The sequence below is a fragment of the Amborella trichopoda genome, chromosome 2 (genome assembly GCF_054954075.1).
Source record: "Amborella trichopoda isolate Santa Cruz 75 chromosome 2, AtrichopodaSantaCruz75HAP2 v2.0, whole genome shotgun sequence".
NCBI lineage: Eukaryota > Viridiplantae > Streptophyta > Magnoliopsida > Amborellales > Amborellaceae > Amborella > Amborella trichopoda.
Genome location: NC_142337.1, coordinates 55,570,848 through 55,593,142, shown reverse-complemented (window position 1 = coordinate 55,593,142; position 22,295 = coordinate 55,570,848). Strand labels below are relative to the sequence as shown.

General features: G+C 36.3%; 2 protein-coding genes across 2 annotated transcripts; both read left to right on the top strand.

Annotated features, from left to right (window-relative positions):
- The first annotated feature begins 278 nt into the window (after positions 1-278).
- Positions 279-927, top strand: LOC18431402 (histone H4). The gene has a single exon (XM_006841527.4). The coding sequence runs from the start codon at positions 356-358 to the stop codon at positions 665-667; it is 312 nt and encodes a 103-aa protein (XP_006841590.1). The 5' UTR covers positions 279-355; the 3' UTR covers positions 668-927.
- A 14,942-nt stretch (positions 928-15,869) lies between these two features.
- RPS17 (ribosomal protein S17) lies at positions 15,870-16,343 on the top strand. Its single transcript, XM_006841528.4, has one exon. The coding sequence runs from the start codon at positions 15,870-15,872 to the stop codon at positions 16,341-16,343; it is 474 nt and encodes a 157-aa protein (XP_006841591.1).
- The last annotated feature ends 5,952 nt before the right edge of the window (positions 16,344-22,295 follow it).

The following is a 22,295-nucleotide window of genomic DNA, read 5'->3' as shown; positions in this document are numbered from 1 at the left end:
ATATGGAAACGCAAAAGCATTTGTCCTCAATTTGTTCGAGTAAATAACACAAATTCATCCTCAAAGGAAACACACCGGCTTTACCGAGACCGAGAGAGAGAAAGCACAGGGACATCTGTACCGTCGATAGCTTCCAATCCAACGGCCTGTATCGATTTCAACCACCTCACACGGCACGAGCAGGCGAACGTCGATAAGACTGTAGATCCAACGGTTCCCATTTCTTCCCTCCAATCGTCAGTACAATATTTAAAACCCCCGCCAAAACGCCAAAGTGCTTGGGAAGAAGGGTTCTGAATCGTAGAGAGAGAAAGTTTAGAGAGAGAGAGAGAAAGTTTAGAGAGAGAGAGAGAAAATGTCAGGAAGGGGAAAGGGAGGAAAGGGGCTGGGAAAGGGAGGAGCAAAGAGGCACAGGAAGGTTTTGAGAGATAACATTCAGGGAATCACTAAGCCTGCGATTCGTCGGTTGGCTCGCAGGGGCGGAGTGAAGAGGATCAGTGGTTTGATCTATGAGGAAACAAGGGGAGTCTTGAAGATATTCCTCGAGAATGTAATCAGAGATGCTGTGACTTACACAGAGCATGCGAGGAGGAAGACTGTGACCGCCATGGATGTGGTCTATGCTCTCAAGAGGCAGGGGAGGACCCTCTATGGTTTTGGAGGTTGAGACTCTACCTCTTTTTGCAGTTCTATATCTCTCTCTATCTCATCTTTCTCTCTCTCATACTATGTCGTTTTCTCTTACTGTGTCTTGCAAATGTTAATGGTGGTTTTGTTGTTTCTCTTCGATGCCCTTGCAATGGAGGCTGGATCTTTGTTGATATATGGTTTCTTCTATCACTTTATTTGATTTTTGGTGGGATGTATATGATGTTGAAGAAACGCGAGGGATTTGAAATGAATGAATATCTCTGTGTTCTGTGTTTCTATTTACTGTTGATTTCCTTGTATTATGTCTTTCATTGACTGGTAATTCCTTTGTCTATGTTTCTGTTTGTTTGGTAGACAAAATTTTCTGAATGAAATATAGAAGAACGTTACAAAAAGATTGGCTAAATTTGGAAAAACGCTATCATCAAACATTTGATGCTGCTATTTTTTTTATTTTTAACATTTTTTTTTTTTGTAATTTTTTTTTCAATCCAAAACATGTACAAATCAATAGATGACAAATAAATTGTTTGCGTGATCACTTACAGCTTGTTTATTATTGCAAACAAACCCTAATAAACTCCTTAGAGACATGGTAAATAAACTCTAAATAAAGAAATTTTGAGTACACTAACCCTAATAAAGCTCCAATATCATAGTTACATGAGCTCAAAGATTGCAACAACCTCAGTATTGAAGTCAGAAAACAAAGACTTTCAGATGATGTAGAGAGAGCGTTCAATATAGAGAAGTGATGTTGAGAGGGAGAGAGATGTCAAGAGAAGGGGGATGTGGTTGAGAGAGTGATGGCAGTTTTGGAAAGTGTATTGAGGTTTGAGAGAACAAAACAAAGGAATGAGAGAACATCAAGTTTGTGCTCAATTTCAAACCAACTGTTAGTTTTGAAAATTTTTGAGTGTAGTTTGAACTAAGCAACTACTAAAGTTTGATACTCGAATTGATGTAAAATATTACAAAAAGTGGTCTGAGGTTGCAAACTTCGAACCACTTAAAACATGTTTCAGTTTGACGTTCACGGCAATGATTTGCTCTAAACCAGTTTTTGAAAACTTGGTGAGTTGAAAACTTGCTTGGTTCCAGTAATATACGGGAAATTGCTTGTATCTAGAGAGAATTGGGTGATTTCGAACATTGAATCGCCTGAGTCAATGTAGTAGACACTGGTGAAATAGTAAAAGCATTTTGAATCATCAAATTTTGGAGTTTTTTGATCTTTTTTTTTGCTTTTGCAAGTTTGATTTGAATATTTCAGCTTTTATCTTTAACTTTTCAGCCTTATTGTTCGATATATTGGAGCTGAAAGCTTCAATTTAGGTTACAAATCATTGAATTTGTGAAAAACATGGTTTTTTTTTTTAGGTTTTCGTATTTTCTTTGATTTCAAACAAAATAGGGCATTATTTTTGATAAAATCAGAGGGATATTAATCTTGAGAGTGTTATTGAGAAGAACTTATTCAAAATTTGTGATTATTTTGGGTTTGAATCCACGTTGTAGAAAAATAGGTAAGAATTTCGATTTTCTGCTATTTAATCGATTTTTATCAAGTTTTAGCAAATAATTTGTTCATATTACAGGGTTTTGATTTTGTGTAGTGTTACTTATCATAAAATATATTCAATTTGATCTAATTTGTTCGATTTGAGGTGTAATTTTGAATTTGAATCACTGTTATCAGTTTTTTTTTTTATTTTTTTTTTCTTCCGCCATGTGTTGGATTACCGAAGAAATAGGTCATTATTTTTTATGAAATTAGAGGTTAATTACTTGTGATTGTGTTCAACAGAAATTGTACACCTTTTTTTGTTGATTTTGGTCGATTACAAGTGAAATTTGGATTTGAGGAGTCGGTTTAAAAAAAAAACGTGTATTTTTCATGATTTAATCGATTACGATCAGTCTTTAGAAAATTTTGTGTTCATATCATGAGGTTTTAGTTCTTTATGATGTTATTCAGAAATATATGTATCTTATGTTTCATTTTTTGGTCGATTTGTAGTGGATTTTCTTATTTTGAGTCACGGTTTTGTGAAAAACAGTTAGGCTTTCCCCCCCGCCCGCCTGCCAGCCAGCCAAACTACAAATATGAGATGAATTGAAACACCATTATGAATTACTTCATAGGGTTTTTTAAGGTAATACTGTTTTTCAATTGATTTTGGGTGTAATTTATCGGATTAAGCAATTTTTATTGCTTGATTTTGGATGAAGAGAAGTTGTGGTTGCATTTTTTTTAAAATACAATTTTGATGATCAATTTTTTTGAAAAATCATGATTTTATTTAAAATTGTGAAAATCATGATCTGGTTTGATTATCATGAGGATTTAAACTGTATTTTTTATTTTTATTTTTTTTAAGAAGAGGGGTGATTCCTTTAATTTTAGTGATGTATATCAGTCCAATTTATAATACAACACTGACTTGGAAGAAGTTTCTATCATTACATAAGGTTTTCTTAGATTCATCTTGCACCATGGGAGAAAACTTTAGGCAATCCCTCTTTGTCCTTCTCTTAAGATGAGCAGTGTGAACTTGAATTGGTCAAAGTTAAAAATCAAAGTGCATGTTTTGTTGAACTTAGTTTCCAGTTTTGTTGAGCGTTGCCACAGGTGCAATAGCTGTTTGGCATACAAACTGCCCCTTCAATTGTGGACGTAGCTTTGCAAGCCTCTTCCTATTTTGATACTTGACCTTCTTCTTGAAACACCTATCTTTTCGTTTCAAGTGAAATTTGGTCAAGACAGCCTCTTGTCTAGCAAACCGTTCATGATCCTCACCACCCCCATCGATATTCGGAACCCCATAATCATCATTTCTATTCTCCAAATTTCCTTTTGTATATATAGCAAGATTTATATCATTGTTGTTTCAATTGCTCTCACCATGCCCAAGTTTCTTGGTTTTATTGGTCAAGCCACCATTGTTTGGTTGTTGGACACTAGAGTCCAATTCCATGTGCATTTCTTGGTTTAGTAGCCAATCTTTATGGTGGTTATAATTCTTGCAAGAGTTAGAAGCAAGGATTTGATCCAACTGGTCTGGAGGATTTGCTTTGGTAAATTTCTCTTGGGTTGTAGAGCTCCATGGAGGTCCACCTTATTATGAGATAAAAAGGGGTTGTAGAATTGCACCTTAGCTTGCACATAAGCTCTCAAAAGGGATGCCTCCCATTGGTATTGGTACAAATATAACACTAACTTGAGGGTGAGAAAAATGTATTGTGTCTTTTGTTAACTTAAAGGTAGGAAGAGAAGTTTGGCATGTCCATAAGTAATGGCACTAAACTATTGTAAATATATTTTTTATTGATACTATATCATTCTAAATTTTTTGCCCTATATGTAGTGGTTGATATAGCATATTTTTATCTATAATATTGCATAAATAAATTATTTTTGCCAGTAGGAGCTAAAATATTTTTGCCAGTAGAAGTATTTTGCGTTAACAACAAAGATAACTTCATGAACTACCCCTACATATTATCACTACATATGGTGATTATTTTTCATGTTGAATTGTCAGGTTAATTTTTAACCATTTACATATTAAAACAGTTGAGACATGATAAGATCTAGGGAAGACCCTGCATGACAACATGGGGACAGACTTGATCCCAATAAAAAAGATAAAATTATTTGTAATTATTGTAAAAAATTGATAAGTAGTGGGGTACATAGGTTCAAGCAACACTTGACAGGAGTTAAGAGAGATGTTTCTGCATGCAATAGTATCCATAGTAATGTAAGAAAGCTGATGGTGGCCATTCTCAAGGCTACCAAAGGTAAAAAAATTGCAAAGCAGAGGATGGATGAAGAGATATCTGGTTGATATATGTCATTGAGCGGGAATGATCCAAAAGAGCAATATAATAATGACCTGGAGACAAGAATGAGTTTACAAGAAACGTACTAGAGGGAAAGCAGGTTTAGAATGCTTGGTGGTTATGACATGTGCATGCATGGTGAGCCTAGCTCAACCATGCATGGCGGGTCCAACTCGAACATACATGGAGGGTCCAGCTCGAGCATGCATGGCGAGCCCAGCTCGAGCATGTATGGCGGGTCTAGCTCGAATATATATGGAAGGGTTGGTCGCAATATGTATCAAGAGGAACTAGACATTGAAGAAATTGTTCCTGGTTTATCTAGGAGTGCCAGTATTTCAGGTCATGGTTGTATAGACCCATTTCTCTTAAAGCCTAAGTCACAACAAATGACCCTCAAAGGCATGGTGAAAGGTACGAGAAACATGTTAGACATATATATTGGTAAATGGTTCTACGATAAAGCGATCCCCTTTAATGCAGCCAATAACCCATATTTCCTACCTATAGTCAATGCAATCCAGAGAGTTGGGCCCGGGGTAGAGCCCCCAACAGCATATGAGCTCAATGGGCTGATTTTGAATGAAGAGGTGGAGGGAGTTAGAAAGTGGATTGAAGAATATAAACAGAGTTGGCCAAGAACATGCATTACTCTTATGAGTGATAGTTGGTTAAATAAAGTTAGCAAAAAGGAGTTTATTAATTTCTTGGCCTATTCCCCAAAAGGTACAACCTTTTTGTCTAGCAAAGATGTATTAGGGATAAAGAATGATGCAAATTTTTTCGTACGACTATATGATCAGATAGTGGAGGAGGTGGAAGATAAGCATGTAGTCTAGTTTATTACGGACAATGCGCGTGCATGTGTTTCTGCGGGCAGCAAGTTGATGGATAAGATGAAGCATATAGTATGGTCCTCGTGTGCTGCACACAACATCAATCCTCTATTATAGGAGATCGGTGAGATCAAAATTGTGAAGGATACTCTATAGGAAGAGAGGTTGGTGTCAAGATTTATATATAACCACTTTAAAATCTTATTTTTGTTCAGAGAATAGTCTAAGAAAAAGGAGATAATCAGGCTTGCCATAACCCGCTTTGCGACAGATTACTTAGCTATGGACTCCATTTAGGAATTTGAAGGTGCATTAAAGAGATTGTTTACCAGTGAAGAATGGTTAAATGAACGCTTCTCGAAGTCCAGTACCAGGCTAAAAGTGGACGACATAGTCTCAAATAGGAGGTTCTGATCTCGATATTCCATTGTCGTAGATGCCACTGCCCCTGTAGTCACGATGTTAAAAATGGTGGATGCTGACAAGAAAGCTACCATGGGCATCCTTTACGAAGGTATCGAAAGGGTCAAATCAGCTATTAGGGAGAAGTGTAGTTTTGCTAGTAAAGTGATCTAGATTATAGAAAGAAGGTGGAACACCAAATTTGGCCGTCCAATTCATTATGTAGGTACATATATATCTATATCATTAGAATGTTTAATTCTAAATTAATTTTTTATGAAATTTTAAATGACCTTTATCTATCTATGTAAGTTTTAGGTTACTACTTCAACCCAAAATTTTTCTATTTGAACCCCGAACATCCCCACAAGATTATGGAAGGGGTCAGATACATTATTGTCTGGCTGGAGAGAAGCCATTGAAACCAGGTAGCAGCAATAGAAGAGGTAATATTTAATATTTAGGTAATAACTTCATTAAGTTGTTATATTTGTAAGGAATAATGCTCTAAAACGAAATATTTTGTTTTAGCTTGCTATGTATAGGGATGCTATAAGATCCATCAGAACTAGACTTGCCGGGAATCCTCAAACTAAGATGGATCCAGGTTAACCCCTAACTAATACTTTGTTCATTCATATATTTAATCTTATAAATTGTATAATGTTTTTTGTATTTTAATCCAGCTGAATGATGGGAGATATATAGTAGTGATGTACCTCATATAAAGAGGATAGCAATTAAGGTGCTCTCCCAGACAGTTTTGCTACTAGGTGTCAGTAAAACTAGAGTACGTTCCAATGTTGCATATTACTAGGAGGAATCAGCTCTCTTCGGAGAGGTTTCATAAACTAGTCTACGTTTATTACAACTTAAACCTTTGAGAACGACAAATAAGAAGGAAGCTTGAAGACTACGGGCCGATAGATTTGGACATAATATGTGTCACAGACACAACAAACTAATGGGTAGTAGAGGAAGATGAGCCAGTGTTGCACAAGAGAGTGTCCTTGAGGTTATCGGTGAGGAAGATCTTGAATAAGGTGATGAGCAGCAAGAAAGAGGAAGCAACCGTCCAACATATCCACAATTCGTCGGAGATGTCGATGATATTGCACCTAATGAAGGAGAGTGAGAAGGGGGTCTAAGGGAAAATGATGATTTTGAGGCCACCCAATCCCAGCCAAATTATTCACATATCGTGTCCCAACAGTAAGAGGGTAGGGACAAGCACGACAGTGTAGGTGAGCATGAAAGATGGACAAACTTCGAGGATTTTGGATTAAGAGCAATAAAAAACACTAACACTCAAGGATTTGGATATAGTCAGGTGCTAACTAATTTGGATGATTCGTTTTTAGATCAAGTCAATGAATTGTCACCCGAATTTAATCAATGGCACCAGCATGACCAAGATGAAGAACGACGTCGTTTGTCATTTTATTTTTAGGTCGTATTGGTCGGATGCCTAGATCTCGCCTCCTCGGATCTAGGTAATCCGGTGACACGTGTCTCGGGTTTGGAAGACCTGGGATCTGAGATCGCTCTCTCGAGAACCTTGTTCACAGAATAAGGGCAAGTGCCCAATTAGTAAGAGATGAATTTTATTCGTGAGGTGGGAACCAACCTCACTTGGGTCCGTGACTTATTCGAGCTGACTCGCGTGGATGCCCTCTTAGATCATGACGGAAAGGCCCCCAACTGCTTCAGTTGGTTCGAAATTGCCTCCCTTAACCTGCAATATCCTTGTTATATGCACAACACTATCATGGTTAACTTGTAAGACAAGTGGGTCGAAGGACCCACCCTTGTCTTAGGGCAATGCACATTCATATGGCAGAGAAGATGAGAAGTTATGGTGATGAAGAAGAAGGTTCAAATAAAGAAAGAAAAGATAAGAGGACTTGATAAGGGGATGAGACTAGTACGATAACTGGACCAGTACAGTGACAGACTTGGAGTGGTAGCAAGACAGACATGGTAACTCAGACTAGCACGACGACAATACTACTCAAAACCAAGGTCGATATGACTGTCATAATCTGGTGTGGCAGCAAGACGGGCATGGTACTCAGGACCAGCACGATGACAATACGTCTCTATAGTCAGACTACTATGACAGTGCTAGATTGAGTCGGTCCTTTAGTCCAGCAAGAATGAGGATAAAAGAGAAGAAAAGAGAACGAAGAGAAGGCGTGAAACGGCGAAGAGGGAGAGTCTCGACGGCATTAAGATCGCTACCCACGGCCGTGGAGCAACAGTGTCGCGGCCCCTAGATGGCACTGGACACTGCTGCTCACGGCAAAAGGGGGAGGCAACGAACTTCAAATGGCATTAGGCATCGCCGTTGACAACATGAGTAAACCACATCCCTCTACGGGTGGCGATAGCTTCTTGTGAAGTGCACGACGATAAGCGTGGGACGTGAGAGAAACCTGCGGACGGCGATAGGCACCGAACGCAAGAAAAACGCTCGCGGACGACGATATGCACCGAATGCATGAAAGAAGCTCGTGGACGGCGACAGGCATCGAGCGCACAAAAGAAGCCTGCGGATGGCGATAGGTATCGTCGCAACCCTTCGTAGGCGGTGATAGGCATTGTTGTCTGCGATAAACGCGCAACAGGATGATACCCTTGTGGGCGGCAATAGGCATCGCCGTCTGCACTTACGTAGGATGCCGAGGATACGCTTGCGGACAACGATGAGCAGTGTCGTCTGCGAACTTCGTTGAGAGATAAAGACGAATGAAGAGAGGGGGAACGAAACTCGCGCATGGTGTTGCCATCGCCATGCATGACATGTGAAACTATAGGACACTAAAGAAAGAAAGAGGCAGGCACGACACTGCCACTGCTGTGCATGGCCTCTGAGAAAAACTCAACGATGGAGAAGAAAGTGAAGAAGAGAGAGAAGAAGAGAGAAAAGAAAAAAAGAGAGAGAAAGAGATTTACCTTGAGCCCAAGGGTACTGACCAAAATTTTTATCTCTCCTTCCTATCTCTCTCAAAACTTGACCCAACAATAAGAAGAGATGGAAACTTTATTAAGCAAAGTTCGGTCCATGTACTATGATAGTACGTGATATATATAGAGTTTTGCCCAAACATGAGTGGATTGATCAAAATTAAACTTAAGTGTTGAAAATTAAGATTTAATTGAATTAAATAAAATAAGAAAATAGGGTGCAAAATAACTGATTTGCCCCTTCTTAACAATTGGGAAAATTTCATAACAGTCCCTATTATTGCCCTAGAACGTGCGTGATCTTTCATGGGTGATCCGGGGTTGCTATGGTGCTCGTTTGTCTGAAAGGTGATTGTTTTCTTGTAGGGCTCAATATGACAATTGATTTGTTACCAACTTCGAGCCATGGATCGTGTTTTTAAGCCACGATCATGTGATTTGAAATTTGGATGAAACTTGCAAACTTCATAGTGATAGTATTCTCGTTCTTTGATGTTTTGCTGTGATTTCTTCTCTGGATCACACTGAGCAGGCCGTCACGATCACGTAACAAAAAATGTAGCTCGATTTTGTGTCCGTATGAAGATTTTGCAACTTTAGAGGTTTGGTTGGAATCTGGAATTCCGGTTCCAGAATTTGCAGTCACTTCATTGGCTTCATGTGTGAAATTCGATTGTTCATCATGCGCGGGGTTCGAATCAGTGATAGCCATGGATCTTACGCGATGCAACTAGTTTCATGTAGATCGGGCTCACGAGAGCCGTGATTTGACCGCTCAAGCAAGACGTGTTGCTACTGATTTTCTTACAACTTTCTTCACGGATCAACAACTTCTCTTTAGCTTTTCTTCGCGCTCGAGCGTCTTCACGGGACGTGCTACATATAGAAACGCTCATCTTGACGAGACGAACGCGCTCACAAAATTTGATCGTGATTTGATATCGGATGAGTAAGATATGAGCGTCGCAAGTCACTGTTCGTGACTTCCCCTTTAATGGTGATTACTTGCAGGGTGCCCACACATGAATAGTGTGCGGCTCCTCTTGTTTTGATCTTTTACCCATAACTTCTCCATGGAGTGTTCGTTTAAGCTGAAATTTGACTCTTAAGGGTTTTCAACCGTGCCATATCCAATGGTGATAGTCCAATAGCTTTTAGACGCACCGAAAATATAGTTCTAGTTAAAGGGTCTGTTGCAGGGTACTTGAGACTGATTATGCCGAAGCTGTTTCTCATTCTGCACTGCCTTAGACATGTCGGAATACAACGAAACTTGGTAGGAGACGTTTTGGAGTCCTTATGAAGATCTTGACCCATTATGAGGCTATTCAGAGACTGTCAAAATTTCCACGGTTTGTCAGGTGTTTATTGACAGGCGTCTCTATTTTATTTCGCATTGGGGACCCACGGTACTGAAAAATATCCTCAAACACGTATGTTACAAATTGTATGCTTTATTGTAGTCCATGTATTATGATATACTTAATCCATGATAATTCTATGCTTATCCTTTTGTATGATCTAAATTAAATGGTAAACAGTAGTTCATGCAGGGAAAGAACATATTAATATTCGCATATTTACGCAAAAAAATGAAAATTCTTAATGGAGTACCCTTATTTCTTATTGGATTATTAAAAAAAAATATTTATCATGAATTTTAATAATTTTTTGGAATTTGTTTTAAGGCTTAATCCGACCTATTCGGCCAACAGAATCGCCGATTCACCGATCCACATGGGTTTTTGACGTGCCCGATACACGTCACGAACCATTTTTTAAACCACTGCTCTAAACACTACCTTTTTAAAGAGCAAAATGTGTTATGAGGTTGCAAACTTTGAACCACTTCAAGTGTCTTGGCCAATTTCTACAACATAAAGCTGTTTAAAAAGCAAAACGTGGTTCGGTAATTGCACTGTTAAATGGCTTTATGTTGTAGAAATTGGCCAGACATTAAGAATTTCAAACGAGGTTTTGCTCCAAAATTGAGGTTTTGCTCCAAAATTCCATCTTTTGAACAAATTTAAGTATTTAACCCCAAAAATTCATTTCATTCATACAAATTTAACTCGTTTGAAACTGACCCATGGTCTGAAACCAGACACTAACTGGACGTGCCAATTTCAAACCATCTTTATAGTTTCACTTATTAGATGTACTTGGAACTTATAGATCTGTTAATCGAAATTTATGAATTTGGTATGCCAAATCACAATTTCTTGACTTACTCTATATATATTTGACTCATGTAACTTGGATATTAACATATTAAATTCACCAATTTTACAATAACACAAATTTAGAGTAATCTAAAAGTGATTCAAGACAAAGCATAAAAAACAATATAATATTCCATTCCTTGATCCATCAAAAGAGAATGCCATTTACCTTTCAGATATAGATAAGAATACACAGTTTACTCCAAACAATGGACCATAAAAAAGACATAAATCAAATAGTTAAGGATCCATCAGAAACAACTTAACAATCATCTATCAACAAGAAAACATATCCCATACTAGTGATCCGATGAGGAACCTGAGAGATCAATGACAGCCATTCTTCAGGGACAATCAACAAAGTATGCAAAAAAAAAAAGAGTGGTTTTGCGACATTGAGGTGTTATGCACATTTGAGATAGGGTAATCTCCACCTTTCCCGTGTACCAAGAGCACTTCCATGCCACAGGGGGATTCTTACGAAGTCTGGGTTTGGGAAGAAGACAATTGAGGGCCTGAAAATAACTTTCCTTGGTTGGAATAACATTCCGGTTTGAATTATGACTTCCCGAGTGAAAACAAACTGTTTGAATTGTTGTTGTTTCGATTTCAGCCATTTGGATTGCAGCTGGATGCCATTTAAAAGTCAAGGGAAAAGGAAAAATAAACAGAACTAAGTGTGCTTTCCGTTCGAGATTTCTGACTTCGGATGGACCTCAAAACATAGAAAGATGGGGCAGTCCAAAAGTAGAAATAGTGAATTGCTTAGAATTGAACTTTCAAACCAGCCATTAGGTGCCCTTTGTACCTAAAAGAGCTGTTTGAAAGGAGCAACATTGGACTGCTCAAGTGGTATGAGGTTCTTAACATTTAACTCGGGTAATTTCAGGATTAAAAAAATCAAAAAAGTTGGACCTTGACATAAATTTCTGTAATTTTTTTGAACCCTTTTTCTTTTCTATTCCACAAAAATAGTCTTGCCCATACGTAAATTTGTTCAATTTTAAATATGGTTGGGATTTCTATGAGTATGTTTGATTCTACATTCATTTGCGTCCTCCTCTAGCATCCATCTTAATGATGGATTTTGGATCCAAATTTTAGGGTCCTTGTTCATGAATGTTAAAAAAAAAAAGATTTGAAGTATTTTTTCTTGAACTCCTTTGCACCATCTATGTTAGATTTTGAAGGTCTTTTTTTTTTTTTTTATGTTTACTACATATATCCTAACCTTTCATATCTCATATCGAGGAAGCCTCGTGCACTTTATATCGCACATTTTTTGGGTAATTCAGTAGGACAGACATGCACCTATGTGTTTTTTCAAGTAGATCAGGAGTTAGCTTTTTGAAAGTAGTAGTGGAGTGGTGTGTAAGTGGTGGGAATAGAACCGCTTCATATCACACCTTGGTTATCATGCATTTCTTCAATATAAAGATCTCCCGAGAGAGCACATGGTACCCTTCAGGTCATCTTATGCTTAGTAGAGCTTTGTCAATGTGAAATTTCATAATCTATTTTATGAAGCGGAGTGATTTCATGCAACATTCTATAATAATATAATGAATAATATATTCAGGAACCATGTTAGAGCTATTTATTTGGCCTTATTTTTTAATGTACATTCTTTTCATTTCAATAAAGAATAACAAAATTGAAAACACATACTTCAAAGTGTTTATTTAGCCCAATTAATATAGGATGTCTATAGTGAGATCATAGTTAGCAAATTGGGAAATAATAAAATATCGACCGACCCAAACATCGGTAATAAATAAATTTTATTTCAAAAAGTCATAGGAAAAAGTTGGGTAAAAATACGGATCGCCAAAAAATAGGGTAAGATAGAATCATGAATATTTTGGATTTGGTTAAAAAAATATAGTGAAAAAACCGAATGTGTAAAGATGATACTATATAGGATTATGATTTGCAGCTATTATATAGATATATTAAAGTCATTAAACAGTAATTTTATAGCCTTACTAGTGTCATTAGAGTAATACGTGACAACTTTTTGTTGAAACTTTCAATAAATCCAGCAACAATGCTTACTCTATTGTCACAACACAAAATATATCTTAGATTAATTTGAGGCATAAAATGAAACAACAACAACGGTATCATATGTACAAACTAATTACCAAATAACAAAAACTGTGAACCAAGGTATAAGATTAGTTTTCAAAGAAAAAAAACAAGAAAATACCCTCAAATATAGGATTGCAGTTAATTAAAAGAAAATGCAAAGACTTAAATATGTAAAATAGTGGTCCATCCAAAATGTATGTTGTATACACTAATAAAAGAAGAAAATCAAACATGAGATTAATCGAACTTTTCTATATATAAAAAAAACAGCAAAATGCTTCAGCAAATTCGAATCACATTGAATTCTTAGCTATCTAAATTTTTATTATCATTGAATCTCTCTCTTGCTCTTTATAGTGATGCCATTGGTTTAAAGGAAAAAATACTTTTCATGGGGTTACTCTTCTTTTTAATTCTACTTATTTGATTTTGAGATATATGATTGTGCTGATTAATTTTTTTTGGGGGAATATATTGCTTGTATTTTTTTGTAAATATTTTTTAAGGGAACTCATTTGTGAAATTTTTGATGGATTATTTTGTTAAGTCAAGATTCTTAATTTACTCTCACTTTTAATGTTCGTATCTTTAAACCAAAATTCAATAATATTAAGTTGATAAAGAAATAAATTATAGGGAAGAATTTTTTGAAAAAAAGATAAAATGCGGGTTTATATCGGTTCCATTGAAAAAGTATGATTTTTTAAAGATCTTTGGAAAAACTCATGGTTCTTAACGGATTTCAAAAAAATCAGAGATTTTTAGAAAATAATTGTGTTTTAAATGGAGACTTGCTAACTATGAGTGAGATGCTTAAATCTAAGTTATAAGAGGATTTTTTTTTTCCTTTCCAAATTTTGGGATAGTTTTTTTATCATTAGATTAACAACTTTAAAAAAAAAATTTAATTTTAAATTTGTAAAGGCCTAAATTTTGAAATTCATCAAATGGATGGTCTAGATTTATTATTAGAGGGGGATCATTTTGACTGTAGGAAAAATACGTTCATACCCATCATTTTTCAGTTTTATATATCAAAACATCCAAAGTTTCAAAATATATCTTGGGTCATATCAATTCTAAGTTTTATATCTTTTAACCTTTTAAGTTAACTTTATCCTTTTTAAATCTATTTTTTTGCCCCAAACAAATATAAAAAAGACATATCATTTTTAAATATCGTCATTTCTCTTTCTTCACATGATTTTCCTTTAAATTTCTCTTTTTACCTATTTTCGCACTCTCTCTCAGTATCTCTCACTCTTTCTCTCCCTGATTAGAGAGACAAAGAGGGTGAATGTTAGAGAGAGAGAAATTTTGGGGGAATGTATCTCGTAAAGAGAGGAAGGGTTTAGAATGAGCATAATTTTTTTATATTTGTTAGGGCCAAAAAAATAGTTAAAAGTGGGTAAAGTTAGTTAAGGGTTAAAAAATATATTTTAAATCTTTGGATCTATTAAGATACGAAAACAAAAAATAGAGAGTACTAAAATATTTCTTTCAGGATTGATTATTAGAATGAAGAGAGTTTGCATGTAAAATTTAAAGTCAAACAAATTCCATATAGTTTTCTTGAAGTAGAGTTTCATTATATTTCACTGTGACATAAGATCATTCTCCCTTTATTAATACTACCTAATCACCGGTGAGTATTTTCCCTGAAAATTTTTAGATTTCAACTTCTTAAACGCTTTGAACCTCAAAAATTGAATAGTATTTGTCAATATTATTTTATCCCATGGCACGTAAAGTAGGCAGTGAAGAGTTTCTAAGTCCTTAAAAAGGAAAGGGTGGAGTTAAAAAGCTGTATTTGAGAACTTCAGGAGGTGGGTGGTGGGGTGGATCATTCTACTATAGATCCGTGTCAATTGTTTGATAGACGATTCCGATCAGATCCAAATCCATCTAAATCAGTGGTCCAAAAATATTAAAAATAAATTAAAATTAAAGTAAAAGTTTTATGAAGGTGGGGCTTAAAATTGATCTAAAAAATATTGAATAAGCTTTAAAAAAAAAAAAGGCTACGTTAAGGTATTCATACGTATAAATATTATGTTAAAGAAAAAGTTCATATCAACCTTATAAATGTTGAATTAAAGATGTACCACAAAAATCTATCGGAAAAATGTTGTTTTAATGTTGAAAAACCCTCTAATTGATCATTTCAACATCGAGATGATGAATATGAAGAAAAAAAAAAAGAAAAAAAATATTTTGAATCCCAAAAATAGTGTATCTTGCAACGCATTTTCTAGATCGTCCATTTTCAAGATTTTCATGCGTTAGATATGAAAAGTTTCAACATCGAGTTTAAAATTTTATAATTAAATATGAAAATAGATTTTCAAATAATTCTAAAAATTATTTACGCCAAAATAACATGTTGTGATAAAATTTGGAGGTACGTCTTAATTGGATTGTTTAAGATCGCAATCTTATAAAAACCACACCCAACTAATATATAGATGGATTGTATATAATGAGACCGTTTACCTTTAATACAAGGTGGTCACAAACTTCTATCGCCAGTTTCGAATAATTCAAAAATATAAAACATGGGGGATAATATAATGAGACCGTTTACCTTTAATACAAAGTGGTTACAAACTTGTATGGCCAGTTCAGAGCAATTAAAAAATATAAAAAATGGGGGGATAATTCCCGAGCCAATATCGCCGGTTCGGAACAATTCCCACCCACAGGCGATCCGGATAAGAAATTGTGAGGTGTTAGAAGACCGTAAAAAGCGTAACTTGGAAATCCAACTCCACCGAAGAAATTCATCTCCACTCTCCTATCCAAAAGGACCTTTTATTCTCCCTGCCTCATCCTCATTCCTTCTCTCTAACAAAAAATGATGGTCCTCTCTTCTCACCCTCTGCAAACCTCTTTTGCAAACTTATCCATCTCCAAGAACAAAAACTTATCCCCATTTCTCAATGGCTCTTCCTCAATCACCCTCCCCACCCCTTCTCACAGAGCAGCTACAGCCCCCCCTCCATTCCCATTTCTCAGAGTTGAGGCCATGAAGAAGATGCTGGGTAGGGTTGTCTGCTCCACCAGTGATAAGACAGTGGCTGTTGAGGTGGTGAGGTTGGCTCCTCACCCAAAGTACAAGAGGAGGGTTAGGAAGAAGAAGAAGTATCAGGCTCATGACCCACTTAACCAGTTCAAGGTTGGTGACTTTGTTCAGCTTGAGAAGAGCAGGCCCATTAGCAAGACCAAGACTTTTGTTGCAGTGGCTGTAGTAGCTAGGAATGCCCCCAAACCCAAGGTGGATGTGCCCCAGGAGCTCGACCTTCCGCTCGAGTCTGCTGAGCAGGCCTAGATTGACATCTGTCTATGTAGGGTGTTTTGAACTGGTAGTTGTAGTTTGCTGCCAATTTGGTAGCTTAATTGTAATCTCTGGTCTATTATGAATTGGGTCTTTTGTGTGGTTGAGATGGATGTAATTGGAAGTTGTTTCCTGGCTTTAATTTTGATGAATGTTGAGAAGGTTCTTTTCTTTTTGTATTCTTTTTTCTTGTTAATGTATGTGATTCCTTACTTTTATCATACCTTTTTTGTGTTTATAAAAGTGGCTTGTGTTAATCTGATGTTTGCTGGTAAGTTTTTGCAAGTGCCTTTCTGACCCAGCTGTGGCATTCTTCTTCTTTGTTTTGGTTTTTTTATTTCTTTTTTGCTAAGAATTCACGCATGAACCTTTTTCTTTTCTCTAAAGATTTTACATCTAGCCATTAAAATTACTATGGTTTCATACTGTCCCTGACCATTGGTACTCATAAATTTTCTCTGTTTCTGCTTCAGTTCATTCAAGTGAAATCCATGGATGCTCACGACCATGGTATATGTAAACATTTTCTGCATTTTTATTTAAAATTTGAAATTTGTTTTTAGTTTGAGATTTGTGTTTAACTATCAGCCGACCCCAAATAGTTTGGGAAAAGGCTATGATGATGATGATTTTTGTTTAACTATCTGCATTTAGTGCTGGGTGGCGATGTCATGAATCTAATGCGAGCCAATATATAGAGTACAAATGCTATGTTCGTTTTCATGCTCGTCAGATAAGTTTCATAAATTTTCATTTGATCTGCATTTTTCAAATTTTTACCTATTGCTATTTAGTAAAAACTTGATAATTTATTTTTAATGTATTATTTGGTGGGTGTTCATTTTCTTCTCAAATTCCTGATCCATGATGATTCCTTTTGTTTTGCACAAGTTGGAGCCTTGAAAGAAAGGTATGCCTTTCTTACCTCCTTATCTATTTTCACCAAAGCTGTGGACCTACTGTTGATAAAAGGGATGCTGATGCTTTTCTGTAATCTTTTACCCTTTTCTTTATTTTTTTTTGTTTATAGATTTTTTACATCGAAGGGCTTGCAAGTTTTTCAGGTCAACTGGATCTCTATGTGGAGCTGTGGTTGCCTGTTCATTGTGGTTGAATTCTGAGTAATTTGTGCATAATGTTATACATATTCTCAAGGTCTATAACTCTGCTTGGGACTAGGACTCTATACAAGAACAAAACTGGCCCAAAAATTGTAAAAAATTGTTAAAATAATTAGAAATCAGCCACAATTAAAATCAGTAATAGAAGTTATTAAAGGTCTATAAAAGATGAAAAAAGTGTATAGAAGATGGACTACTAAAAAAATTGGTTTATAGCTCAAAATATTTCAAATCATAAAAAAGGAAAATAAAAAATTAGAGCATAGAAGAAGAAAAGTTCACAAATCAGCATAAAAACCATAAGGTTCATTTAGAAACAAATCTGTAAATCCTGTATTAGTGATTCTTTTGCAGTACTTAAGAAGGCCAAGTTGGGCTCTGAAACTCGCCTCGGTAGGGTACCGAATCCAAGTTACTTGGCTAAGTTTTAGAACATTGCATATTCCATATGATCCTAGAGGAATGACATATCTACTGGTTATTCCAACATAAGGAAGATCATCCATAACTTAAATTGTGGCATGAGATTTTGTTTTTAAGGCATCAACCCTTTCAAAATCTGATCTAATGGTTCCCCCTACTTTAGATCACTGAGTTGCATATCAGCATGCCAATGGAATGTGTTTCTTGATGTTTATTTGTGATTTGGCTTTCTCAGGATTATATTTTGCTTCGACCATTTTTCTCGAGCACTGAAACTTGTGTATCATGAAAGAAAAGGTGTACTGGTGGTCACGAACACAGGAATGGGATCCATTCCTGAACAGTCAAGCCTTTCTGTCAAAATATCATATGGATTTCTTCCAGGCGGCCTTGAAGAGGTTTGCTCCTGCACGAAGGGCTAGCGAGGTCTGAGCTGCAACCTAACGAATTCTTTAAACTCCCACTTTGATCTAGGAATACATTGATTAGTATGTCCTTATCAGCTTTGCATTATACCTCCTATTGACTCTCAGTCTGGAAGTCAGATTTGATGAGGAATATTGTCCATGTAATCTTCCATGATTTCATGCTTCATATCATGAAAGAATGTTCTCATTGTGCACTGCTAGGTTGCGTCAGCATTTTTGAGGTTGAAAAGCATGACTTGTAGCAATATGTTTCCCATTGCATGGTAAACACGGTGTTCATCTAATATTCTGTTGCCATCTTTATTTTGTTGTATCTAGAGAAGCAGTCCATTGAGGACTCATGCTTGATGACCAACATATCGATGTTAGGAAGAGGAAAGTTCTCTTTGGGGCACACCTTGTTGAGATCTCCGTAATTGATACAAACTCTTATGTGTCTATCTTTCTTTGCGACCACAACAATATTGTCTTGCCAATTGGATTAGTCTATTGGAACTATAAATCCAATCCTGAGTAGCTTGCCCAACTTCTTGATTTTGGGAACAATGCAGAGGGGCTGCTTCCAAAGTTCCTGTTGATCTGGAGTAGCTTTGGGGAGTGGAACCAAGTCATGGTGGGCCAAATTGGAATCCAGCCAGACATGTCACTATAAGGTCGTGTAAAGATGTCTCTGTACTCCCATAGAAATGATGTGACCATCTTTTCACATTTCTTGAGAGAGAGAGAAAGGATCCTATCTTAGTCATCTTAGGTTCTTCCTTGTTTGCTTTGTTGACATCCATTGTTTCCTCAACTATGGCCTTGGACTTCTTGGTCAAACCTTTAATTGAACTCTCGTGGATTCTGGACTCCTTGAAGTCGAGATCATCATCGGGTCTCTGATCTGGCAGGATCTAGGCATCGAAGTTGTTTTCATCCTAGTTATCCAGCGATGAGAGCTTTTGGTTGGCTTGGTCGATATCGATTTTATATTAATTCTTTTGGTTTAAGCAATGGTGGCTTGGGTTCTCTTAACTCACAACTGAAAAAGTGGAAGAAGAAGAAGAGGAAGCCTTTCCTTGTATGTTAAGCACCCTATCCCTTCGTAAACATGTCTTTCCTTCTTAGCCTGGGGGGATTGAGGAATTTCTCTTGGCAATGAAAGAACCGAAGTAAATTGCACTTTGAGCAAGCAATAGTATTCTTATCATTTGGTGGCGGTCTCTGAGGTGGGTCTAGTTACTGAAATGCCCCTGTTTGTTCAAGGTTCCTAGCCATGAACAACTACTATTTGGGAACTGTTGAAAATATTTTTTCAGGAGTTATCTGAGTGAAATAAAAATTAAAAAGTAAACTTTCTGACATTAATTGAAGTGTTCACTTTGAAAAAAAAAAAAAATGTTAATTGGAATGTTTCGATCCCCTTGATGATTTTGTAAGAGTTTGGATTGGACCTGTTAGATGACATTTTCCGATTATTTACTTATTGCCACTCATTCCTCAACATGTGGAATGTCGTTGAATGCACATTGGGATATGGAAAGCATATGTCATGATCCTAAAGACTCATTATGCCTATCTGTTCAATATAGAGGTCAAGATCATCGTTGCCAGATGTATATTGCAATACTTTATCTTGATGATGAAAGCAGAGAACTCTTTCCTTGTGTTGGATTTCAAATTTCAGGCGATTGCAGCCGTGACAGGAGCATATGAGGGCAATGAAATTGCTCAACCAATGATGTTAGGTTCTTAAAGTAGCGCTGACCATGATTTTGGTCTATAATTGTGCATGCAATTGGAACAAAAATGTGGGACAACCATGAGAATAGTTGAAAATGTTCAGTGGTTTATGTTATACACTGTAATCGTATTGACTATGAGTTTTGGATGCAAAATTGATTTCATCAACTTTGTCATTTTGCATTGTAGCCATTAGAATACAATATCGGTAGACAATATCCGCTCGCCCTAATTACTTTGCCAAGCTCTAAACCCCCCTAAAATACTGGAGTATATAGTATTATCAAAATATTTTTCTTAGGATTTTTTGGCAAGAAGAATAGCATTTAAAGAGTGAAGAGTGAGAAAATCGAATTGTGAAAGGGAAAAGCTGCTGACAATGGTACAATAGTCACATGTGCATGATCCCGATGAATTACTTCTGAATAAATAAATAAATCATATTTAGGAACTATAGCATTTCGTGACTCATTTGGTAAGTTAACTTCGATTAAGGGAAAAAGCAGCTGACCCAACCTCCAATAAATTAATAATAATAATAATAATAATAATAATAATAATAATAATAATAATAATAATAATAATAATAATAATATTAATAACAACAATAATTATAATTTTAAAAATGTTCAAATGTTTGAAGGGGACCTGAACACCATACAATTTTTCCACGTGTAAGAGAAAAAGCTTCTGAACCACCCATCGATAAACTTATAATAATAGCAGTAGTAGCCGTAGCAAAACTGGTAGCAACAGTAGTACTAGTAGCAGCAGCAGTAGTAATCGTAGTAGCAATAGCAGTAGTAGCAGCAGTAGTAGGAGTTGCAGCAGCAGCAGTAGTAGTACATTAGCAATAGGAGCGGTAGCCGCAGCAGCAGTAATAGTAGCTTTTAAAAATGTTCAAATGGTCGAAGGATGCCTCATCTGAGCACTGGACGATTTTGGCAAATGGGATGGAGCTAATAGCTAGTAACATAGCAAGACCCTTTGAAAAAGAAAACAATTCCAGGGAACAGCAGCCTCTTGGTTGAAAACTTGAAAGGATGTGCAACAACACAATGAATGGTTTTTCAAATTCAGCTCACCCTCAGGCGAGTCAATTTGGACTCGCCCAACTAACTTGGCCAGGCTAAGGCCGAGTTCAGAGCCTGAGCCAGGTTTGAAAACGTTGTTGTAGGGAAACGTTTATATAGGGCTACAACCATTATCCCATAAAAAGATTTTTCTGGCACCAAAAAACCTTGAAATTGATGATATCCAACTCAATGGTTATGTATCTGAGAAAACAAAAAAGATTTTAAGCCCTAAAGATAGTTCATCTTGTGACACATTATCTAAACTGTCCAATTTTAAGTTTTCACAGATCGTCCAGATCTGCACCATTTTTGAAGCTTCAAATTTTATAATCAATGGCAGATATACATCTTCAGGTCACTATTGGGGTTCAAGGCTTTGGAACTCCATTTTCTAGCAGAATCTTGGAGGAAGCACTTTAGTTTTTATTGTTAAGACTAGGTCATATGCTAACTGCACTCATATCTGTGATACCAAAAGCCCCACAAACATAGGTGTGTTCATTTTAGTCTTCAAGGAAACATTGGCATGTTCATTTTAATCTTCTAGGAGAATATCCATAAGCTACCAAAAAAAAAAAAATCACGGTTGCTTTCCTTATCATTGGTGTATTACATGTTAATTGCAAGGCAAAACTCTTCTGTGCCCATTTTCTTTCTTAGGAGAATGATATTGTTTTATGTCAATGTATTACAAAATACTGATGGGAACTATATTCTTATTCATGATAATTTAATCACATGCTTTTATGTTCACTCTGGAGTTGCTTCTCCTAGAAGAAGATATGAAAGCTTTGGAGAAAACATATCCTCCAGGGGAAAAGATAGTGGCTATATTTATATAGAAATCTTGCTACATTTCTTATGCTCTGCGTATCCTAATCATGTGCTCCGCAGCTCTGTGCATGTGTTCTGAAGGCAGAAACTGCGTTGGCATTAACTCTCCTCAGCTACTTGGGCAAAGTCGATCTTGGAATCATGGAGTAAGAAATTCTATATCAGTTAACAGCTCATGTAAGGTATTCTATTTGTGTTCACTTTTGGAATTTTTATTGCTTAGCTCATTGTTCTGCATGTTGCGAGTCTTCGTCCTTAATATTGAAATGGACATACATTAGATTTGTAGGGACCAATACATTGAGTTGAATTTATTAGACTTGTGACTTATGCAACTCTTGT